Source organism: Pyrus communis, chromosome 14 (assembly GCF_963583255.1).
Source record: "Pyrus communis chromosome 14, drPyrComm1.1, whole genome shotgun sequence".
Lineage (NCBI taxonomy): Eukaryota > Viridiplantae > Streptophyta > Magnoliopsida > Rosales > Rosaceae > Pyrus > Pyrus communis.
In genome coordinates this window covers 2,866,256-2,876,547 of record NC_084816.1, presented here as the reverse complement: position 1 = coordinate 2,876,547, position 10,292 = coordinate 2,866,256, and the positions used below count along the sequence as shown (strand labels likewise).

Genomic DNA, 10,292 nt, shown 5'->3' with positions numbered 1-10,292 from the left:
GAGAAGTTAGCATTTTCTAATTGCTATGAACGGGATAGAAGTAGCTTATGTTTGTAGCTGATAGCTAAATTTCGGATCTTGATTCTTTCTAATCGCTTTGTGTATATTAAAGAGTAAGGCAAATCCTTCATCATCAACATTTATAAAATTAACTGATATTTTTCTCTTTTTAATGTGAAAAGACGTTTAAACAGTAAAAGAGTTGAGTTAGTATCACGTTGCACAGATTTTGTCCGTGGAGTAGAAGTTTGATGTTTTTTGTTTATAGTTTTACCCAAAATCATCCATATTTATCAATGTATTTCCTTTTTCAGAAATTTGAATGATATTTTAGTTTTGTATTTATTAGTTTTTTTTTTAATTTTATTACTATTAAAAAGATAAAAGAGTTCAAAATTATTATAATAATTTATAAAGGGGCTTTTTATGACATCCCACATCGCCCAGGTGAGTGATCCTTATATGTATATTCTCATCCCTACCTAGCACGAGGCTTTTTGGGAGCTCACTTGTGACAGCCTATTCCGGAAATTTTAAAACGTACGCGTGAAAAGACGATTTTGCCCCTAGTGCGATTTCTTTACGTTGTGTGGTTGTTTTTGGTTGGTTGTTGGCTGATGGTGGACCACACATTCCCCCCCCCCCCCCCCCCCACACACACACACTCACCCTTTCCCTGTCCCGTGCCATTTCCCTTCCCATTTTCCATCCAAACGTACGAACACACACACAAACACATCAAATCTTCATAGATCGAAGAAACAAAGTACATATCCATGCTCGTAAGGTTCATTAGAGTCCAACCATACCCATTTCAGGTAAGAATACCTTCGTTTTCACGTCGAACTCGGGATACCCGATTTTTGGTATTGTTCATGCACATGTAAATTCTTATGATTTTGTTCCTCTCGTTGTAAGCTTCATTTTGGTACCAATTTTGTGAAATTTGGTTGAAAAACGAAGAAGATAGGACGATTTGAAAATTTCCCGATTTTTCGGCGCCGGAGCCTCGCCGGAGAAGACGACGGAATATTCCTAACGCCGTTGACGGAATCCATTAAAGTTAACAGAATATTCCTGACGGCGTTAAATGACGCCATCAACGTGCCAGGCACGTGCCTGCGCGTGGCCAACACGTGGGGGCACGTGCGACGGTGAAAAATTATTTTAAAAATATGGGGATGTTCCTGAGGTTGAGTATATCACGTTGGTGTATTCATACACCCCATTTGAGCATTGTATGAGAATTTATTTCTTAAGTTTGGTTATGTGCTTTAAAATTAACGTTTTTATAGTTGTTTCGCATATAGGTGAATCCTATCCCGAGGACGAGCGTGGTCACTCGAAGCAGGGGGGTTACGACCCTTCCACGTACCAGTGAGTGGGCTTTTGGTTTTCCGTATATACCTATATACTTATATTTTCCCAGAAATTCATTTAGAACGTTTATTCGTTATATGCCATGCCTATAGTTTTGCCGTTATTTATGCATTGTTAATTGTTTATATATATGTATGTTTGGTGCTGCGGACGCACAGGTAAGTGCCAGGTGAGTTGTGATTTATGTTTACATTCAGTAGTGATTTGAGATGCATAGAGAGCTCATAACCTGCACCCCCGGTGTTAGTGCTCCCGCCCAGAGTTGGGCACAGTCCTTCACGTGATGTTCACCTCCCGCACCACACGCTCAGCTTGGATCCAAGTTAGGTGTACAGTCCTGTCGTACAGACCACTCTAGGTGGTTCTGACTCGTAGGTGACCCGCGATTATTCGCACAACCTTCACGTGATCGTAGCACTTGAGCGTATATATATGTTACACCCAGGCTTGTCGTACAGACCACTTTAGGTGGTTCCGACTCGTGTGCAGGTCTAGTTAGTGAGATTGAGATTTGAGCTCTAGATTCAGCCGTACAGGTCACGTTAGGTGACTCCGGGCGACAGATTATATGATATTGACGTGTGATTACCTGAGCACTTGCATTTTACTTTGAGGTTTTGGCATAACATATTCTTGAGCATGATATATATATATATACACACATATTCTATTTTCTGGGAAGTATACAGGTTTTACGGCGAGGGGTTAGAACTTATTTATTAAATGATTTTCGAAAAGCTTTGTTTTTTCCCACTCACGCTTTTGTTTTGCGCCCCTCCAGGTTCTAGTTGGCTAGCACGTTTGGTGGCTTCCCTGAGGATTTCCCGGAATATGTGACAGACGATCACCAGTGTAGGATCACCTTCGGGTGTACTTTTGTTGCGTCGTTTTCTCCTGGACTGCATTAGGCTTTTATGCTCTGAACTTAGCGTCGCACTTACGCTTGCACTCGTTGTTATTACTTTATGTAAGACTAGTTTTTATTTATTCGTACTATTTACATTATTATTTTATTAGCTTCCGCACTGTGCACATGGTTACGTCACTTCCACGTGACGGCCAGCATGCCCTGATCTCGATCGGGGTGTGTCATCACTGGTTTCGGGTTCCATGGGAACTCCCAGGATGGGTGACCCATTGGGAAGTTCTCGTGTGAGTTCCCAAAATCAAAACCGTGAGAGCGTGGTCGGGGCCCAAAGCGAACAATATCGTGCTACGGTGGTGGAGCGGGTTGGGGAAGTGGTCCCTCCCGGACCGGGATGTGACAATTTTAGATCCAGGTCCAAAAACGTAGAGTGTTTTTAGGAGTGAGTCAAGTTATCTAATTATATGTTTTTATTTCTTTTATACTCATTTTATATTTTCTAAAAATATTAAAAATCAATTAAAATCTTCTAATATTATGCATTTTCCAACTCCAAAAAAATATATTTAATATCTTATAACAAAAAAACTAATATACTAACATAAATTTATCTACAAAACATTCTATCCTAACTCAAGTAACAAATATATGAATGTATATAATACCTATACGTAAGATATGAAACCTAATTAAAAGGTAGAAAAAACATAACATACCTACAAGCAAGACACAATAATTTGTGACAGGTTGATTATTAAAAAAGAATATGTCATATAGGTAGATAAATATAATTAACCTATGATATAGGTTGATTATAAAAATTAAAAATAAAATCTATAAATAGGGTTTAAAGCAGGAGGAAGAATAAGAAATAACAAAAAGATAAATAAAAAGAAATAAGCAAAGAGATAATTGTGAAGAAATTTAATTTTTATAATAAATCTTATTATTGAAGAGATAACTATTGATAATTAAATAATTAAATATAACAAATTGGACTTATTTTAAAAAACCGGACTATTCCTATTATTGGCTCAAAAAATTGGACTTATATCAAGTTCCCCCATTTATAAAAGAGAAGTAGCGCAGGGTGGAAATCTTACACCCTATTCATTAGGGGAAAAGGATCCGGCGAGGATCCTTTTCCTAGAGGTCTTGGAGATCTCGTGATCTTGACTGTTATATCGTATGATTATAAATTATTTTAAATTTTAACTTTTAAATTAAATATAAATAGTACCTAACGAAAACTGACGGCACGATATAAGATAAACGGTCACGATCACGGAATCCTAAGAAAAATATCCTCCTTCATTAGGATATTTGACTATATGGCACCCTCATATTTGAATGACAGTTCCAATTAATAATATTAAAATATTGACACCTAGCAAGAAAATCTTAACTGGCTGGCACCTTGTTAAGCAATAATTTAGTTTTTAGTCATAAATTGTGGATTTGGAGAGCAGTTTATCGGTGACCAATTCACTTACTCAATCACGAAATTATTTTAACGATATATTAGTTCCCTCCTTTCACTCATGCAATGAACGTCCACAACTTTAAACCTAAAGTCCTTGCTCGGTATTTTATTAACTTTTTGAGTCTTAAAAATAGTTTTTTTAAGACCATTTTATTCAATGTTATTACGTATGAAACACTTGCTTGATTTCATGCTTATTTTCTTGCTCCTCTTTTTCTACGTAAATAGTAGAGTATTATTCAACATAACTTAGATTTATGTGACAGTTAGCATTCCACATCGTCCAGGGGAGTGATCCTTATATGTATATTCACATCTCTACCTAGCACGAGGCCTTTTGGGAGCTTACTGGCTTCGGGCTCTGTCGGAACTCGGAAGTTAAACGAGAAGGGGGCTAGAGCAATCCCATGATGGGTGACCCACTGGAAAGTTGCTCGTGAGTTCTCAAAAACAAAACCTTGAGGGAATGGTAAACCCAAAGAGGACAATATCGTGCTACGGTGGTGGAGCCGGCCCGGGATGTGGTCCGCCCTGGGCCGAGATGTGACAATTTGGTATCAGAGCCTAACCCTGGCCATGGTGTGCCGACGAGGACGTTGGGTCCCTAAGGAGGGTGGATTGTAGCATCCCACATCGCCTAGGGGAGTGATCCTTATATGTATATTCACATCTCTACCTAGCACGAGGCCTTTTGGGAGCTCACTGGCTTCGGGTTCTGTCGAAACTCCAAAGTTAAGCGAGAAGGGGATTAGAGCAATCCCATGATGGGTGGCCCACTGGGAAGTTGCTCGTGAGTTCCCAAAAACAAAACCGTGAAAGAATGGTAAGCCCAAAGCAGACAATATGGTGCTACGATGGTGGAGCGGGTTCGGGATGTGGTCCCCCCGGGTCGGGATGTGACACAGTCAATGTATGAAGAGGCCTTAGTAATCACGCAGGTCGAGTAAATCATGAACTAGCATTTTTAGAATGACTAAAAACGTTTTTGAAAATAAAATATTTTTGAGTTTCATAATAAGCACTTGAAGTGTTTCCTAACGATTGGTTCCAAAAATATTTTCACAAAAAACGGTTTCAGCTATTTAAACTCCAATCAAACTCGAAATGTTTCATATATATTTTGTTTCCATGTGAAAGCTAAAGGTTTCTGTATTGATAAAGATTTAAATACACTAGATTCGCATACATGTTCGAGACAAGAAAAAAACTTGTAAGAAGCTATAACAATATAAAGAGAGGTACAACAGACAAATCCTCTTTATTCAACATTGATTAATACAACTCAATTGTCTTTTGATTTGGTAAATGTATAACCTTGTTGATATATTTTGGGTCGATCTAAATTTTATTTTTAATCTATTTGCGTTGGGATTTGAAGATTGTGTTTCCAAAACTACCAAGGAATGTATCCCACTTTGTATTTGGTATCTAATATGCTTACAATAGCACATACAAAAATGACAGTGACGAATGCTAGCTCCTTTTTTTACTCAAGCCATCTTCATTCTTTCTTCTTCTTTTTTGACAAGCAAGTACAAAAAGATTTCACGCAAACTAAATTTACAAGAGGTCGTAAATATATACCTATTTTGCAGTGATCAATTTCTTGATATCGAGAAAAATTCGCACAATCAACAAATGAAATAAAACCTCTACATGCTACCACACACAAAAACTAAATGCAAAAAGTATAATTTGTTGAAAAAGATGATAAACGCGATAAATCAAGCACCATATGCACACATAAGCCACTGCTAAAATAGCCATAGCTGAAACAACAAGGCCACAACACTCGCCGAAGCCACGCAACACAAAACATTAAACAAAACTAACTAATACGAAAAGGGCACCACCAATCTTCATCCTTATCTTTTTCATTTAGCAATGTAATTTGATCAACAAAATTGTCTATTCTACAAGTCACTTTCTAAAATTCATCTAAAAACAAAACCCAATAAAAAATTATTTAGTCATCTGACTGTTATAAATTTAATAAGTAAATTCAGTGTTTCAACTTTATTTTTAATCTATTTGTGTTGGCATTTAAAGATTCTGTTCCCAAAACTACCAAGGAATGTAACCTACGTTGTACTTGGTGCTTAATATGCTTACATTAGTACATAGTACATACAAGGGTGAGAGTGATGAAACAAAACTAATTACACTACATTACGTCTCTTGTAAATACATAGTAGACTCATTTATGTATAGATTGAGTCCTACATATATAAAGGGTGGTGCTATCCACATACCCATTTTTACTTCTCACATGTTCCTCTTAATTTTTTATCGTCGAATCGAATAAATTAAAGAATATCAATAGACAAAAAGTAATAAGAGTATAAAAAACATGGTCATATTTAATAAATGTGGTAGATGTGATATTACATTAGATGAACGCTAGGTCCATTTTTCTTTGTCCTCCGATTTTTTTTTTTTCCCTCCTAATCTGATCATGAAAACATTGTAAAGTGCCCATTTTATAGGCCCCTTTAAATGTTCATCTAAGAAAACAAATTAAACAAACTCAAAAATCATCTAGTTATCTAACTGTTACTAAATAAATAGATAAAGTGAATGTTTCAATTAATCATTAAAAAAAAAAATCGACAAACTAAAAAAATTATATACCCATATAATTGTTATCAAGTAAATATATCAATCCAACAAATCAACCAACTGAAAAACGGTTAACTTATGTAACTGTTATGAAATAAAAAGTCTGTTCACTATTTTGATTATTGCTGTTATCACAACGTTAAACAAATGGTTAAACACTTTCCAACTTTGTTGTATTTCATATTTTGTAGTGATAATCTTGAATAATGTGGCGCAACACGAGTGAAGAATGCATATCAACATAAGCCCTTGAAGAACAATGTTTTGGAATCCATCAGATTTTGGGAGAAAACCGAACGGTTTATTTGAATAATTCTTGAATGGTGATTATAATAGTAGCCTTAAAGTTTAAATAGACTTTAGTCGAATCTTGGGAAGTCCAGGGAAGTCATGCATAATGTAAAAGAAGTAAAAAAGAAGTAAATTGGACGTAAAACGAAAAGTTCGATTTTTATTACAAACTTTAAAATGCAGTCTTACAAGTCTAAACAATCTCAGATGATTTTAATCTATCATACATCACGGCAAAGCAGTGCGTTTCTGTCATATCCCGGTCTGGGCAAGACCACTTCCTGGGCCCGACTCCACTGTAGCATGATATTGTCCGCTTTGGGCCCCAACCACGCCCTCACGATTTTGTTTTTAGGAACTCACACAAGAACTTTCCGATGGATCGCCCATCCTGGGAATGCTCTCGCGCGCTACTCGCTTAACTTCGGAGTTCTGATGGATCCCGAAGCCAATGAGCTCCCAAAAGGTCTCGTGCTAGGTAGAGATGAGAATATACATATAAGGATCACTCCTCTGGGTGATGTGGGATGTCACAATCCACCCCCCTTAGGGGTCTGACGTCCTCGTCGGCACACCATGGCCAGGGTTAGGCTCTGATACCAAATTGTCACATCCCAGCCCGGGCGGGACCACTTCCCGGGCCTGACTCCACCGTAGCATGATATTGTTTGCTTTGGGCCCCAACCACGCCCTCACGGTTTTTTTTTAGGAACTCACACGAGAACTTCCTGATGGGTCACCCATCCTGGGAATGCTCTCGCGCGCTACTCGCTTAACTTCGGAGTTCCGATGGAACCCGAAGCCAGTGAGCTCCCAAAAGGCCTCGTGCTAGATAGAGATGAGAATATACATATAAGGATCATTCCTCTGTGCGATGTGGGATGTCACAGTGGGAAGGTATTATGCACCCAACATGGAGCTCAAACGTCAAATCTATGAATCCCCATAGCGTCATTTTTGTCTTTGTTAGTCCATATCGACTTCAATCTACTCGGTCGTCTGTACAAAAATAAATATTTTTAATCAACCTACTCCATTACAATATAAGAATAAGAACAAAACATAAAATAAATAATTAAAAAAAAAGTAAAACAAAGAGAAAGCTAGCTAGCATTACTCTAATACTCTTTATCCTAAAGCTTTACATATGCAAACATTTGCAAACATTTCCTTTTGGGCAAGTAACATAATTGTAAACATTAATAAATTTATTCAGATATTTGCACATACAAATTTAATTCTACATTAAAAAAGGAAAAAAAATCACGATCACATTTTAGAGACGTACGTGCGGGGGAATCCGTCCAATTTTCCAACTCTCCCAAGAGGCCCGAAATTGTCAGAAAATTGACACCAGAGAGAGAGAGAGGAGGAGGAACCGTATCCAAAGTTTGACTGGACCCAGAACTAGAGAAAAATGCTGGGGTGGCATCACTGCCACAATTTACCCTCTCTCTCTCTCTCTCTCTCTCGACTTTCTCTCTCCTCTGCCCCCTTAAGCCCACCAACTTGTCTTGTATTCTATTCTTGTTTTCTGTCTCACTTTACCTCCTCCAAAGCATCAAAAACTCCTCCCTCTCCCCCTTTCCTCCCTCCCTCCCCTTTCCAAAACCAATTTATCTTTCTTTTTCTTTTTCTTTTTCTTTTTCTCGCCTTCCAAACAGAACCATTCATCCTTTGTTCATCGTATGACACTTCTGAGTGTCACATTCACAGAAAACATTTTTGGGGTGTTTCTGCTTCTTCTTCTGGGTTCTAAAAATCATCAGTCAAACACCAAAGAAAAAGAAAACAGAAGAAATTATTATTAAGGTTTATCATTTGAAATGCTGTAGGATGTACCACTACTGTACTTTGGTTTGATGTTTATCAGAGACCCGACATATCTGAACATCGTACCCAGAGACTCTGTCTGCTCCAAGGTATCTCTCTCTCTCTCTCTTACTCTCTCTCTCTCCTTTCTTTTCTTCACAATCTTTGACTGACCATTATAGCTGAGCACTTGCCCTTTAAGTTGAAGCCCTACTTTTCTTTTTTCCATTAATATCATCATCTTTCTCTATCATTATTCATTCATGTTATTTTTTCATGGTATTTTCGAGCTCTTAAGTCTTAATTGTTGTGTTTTCTGATGGGTTTTTTTTCAAAGTTTGATGCTTTCATATATTTTTTATGCTTGACAGTGATTTCCACCACCAATCCCACCAACCCTTTTGTTTATTTTAATTTTTTTTTTCTTCTGAGTTTTATTTTATTTTTCCAATTTTAAAATTTTTCATTAAGCAGCTTCCAAGCAAGCCCCACTAGAGAAAATGTGTGGAAAAAAATGGAGGGTTCAGATTTTCAGCTCAGATCTGTAACGAAGAAACTGGTTGAGTTTTAGGTGTTGAAAATTTGAAATTGTATAGTTTTTTTTTTTCTCCATATGCTAAACAGAAATTTTTTTTTTTTCATGAAATTCTGAAAGGTTGATGATGTTGGAGAGAGATTAGAAGTTCAGATCACGACAAAGGATGATGGGATTCTTTTGCTTTCTGTTGATGCTTGTTTTTCACTTCCACCTGCACCTAAGTTTGACCTCAGGCGCCAGAACTTTGTCTTCAAGCGGCGGCGGCGGCGGCGGCGGCGGTGGTGATGTGGTGGAGCTGTTGTATGCATTCAAAGAATCCTCTGTTGTATCTGATCCCCAGGGCTTCTTATCTGATTGGAAACCTGATTCCTCCACTCCTCTCTGCTCATGGAAAGGCATCACCTGCTCCTCTGACGGCGCAGTCACCTCCCTCAACCTCTCCAACGCCGGTCTCATTGGCGGCCTCCACCTTCCGCATCTCGCGGCCCTGCCGAACCTCCAGCAACTCCACCTGCAGGGCAATTCATTCTCTGGTGCTGATCTCTCTGTGTCCAATTTAACATCATGCAGGCTTGAAACTGTTGACTTGTCCTCCAACAACATCTCCCAACCGCTTCCAGTCCGATCGTTTCTTCAGGGCTGCGGCCGCCTTGTTTTCGCTAACTTGTCGCGAAATTCAATCCCCGGAGGCGGTCTAGGGTTTGGTGCTTCTCTGCTTCAGCTTGACATCTCTCACAATCTGGTTTCGAATGCGGATTGGTTGACTTGCAACAATCTGAACCTGCTCAATGTTTCACACAACAAGCTCACAGGAAAGCTGAGCGGTTCTTTCTTGTCTTGCAAGAATGTATCAACCATTGACCTTTCGTACAACAATTTTTCCGGGGAATTGCCAAACAGCTTCATTGCAAAGGCTTCAGCTTCTCTCAAGTATTTGGATCTCTCACGCAACAATTTTTCGGGGAATTTCTCCGCCCTTGATTTCGGGCAGTGCAGCAGCCTCACTTTGCTTAGGCTATCACATAATGCACTCTCTGGGGATCAGTTTCCTCCGAGTTTCGAAAGCTGTCAGGCTCTAGAGACGCTAGACCTGTCGAATAATAAGCTCGAGAATGAAATTCCGGGTGTTTTGTTGGGTAATCTGAAGAAATTGAGACAACTATTTCTTGGTCATAATCATTTTTCTGGTGCAATTCCAGCCGAACTAGGAAAAGGTTGTGGGACTCTTGAGGAACTCGATATCTCTGATAACATTCTCTCTGGAGAGTTGCCCTCGAGTTTTTTGTCCTGCACTTCACTGGTTA

General features: G+C 38.5%; 1 protein-coding gene across 1 annotated transcript in view; it reads left to right on the top strand.

Moving 5' to 3' along the window:
- The first annotated feature begins 8,197 nt into the window (after positions 1 to 8,197).
- Positions 8,198 to 10,292, top strand: part of LOC137715638 (receptor-like protein kinase BRI1-like 3) — a 2,730-nt gene continuing 635 nt past the window's right edge. The window contains exons 1-2 of the mRNA XM_068454980.1: positions 8,198 to 8,560; positions 9,106 to 10,288. Coding sequence (XP_068311081.1) covers positions 9,152 to 10,288 — 1,137 coding nt within the window. The 5' untranslated portion in view covers positions 8,198 to 8,560; positions 9,106 to 9,151. The remainder of the gene's footprint in view (positions 8,561 to 9,105; positions 10,289 to 10,292) is intronic.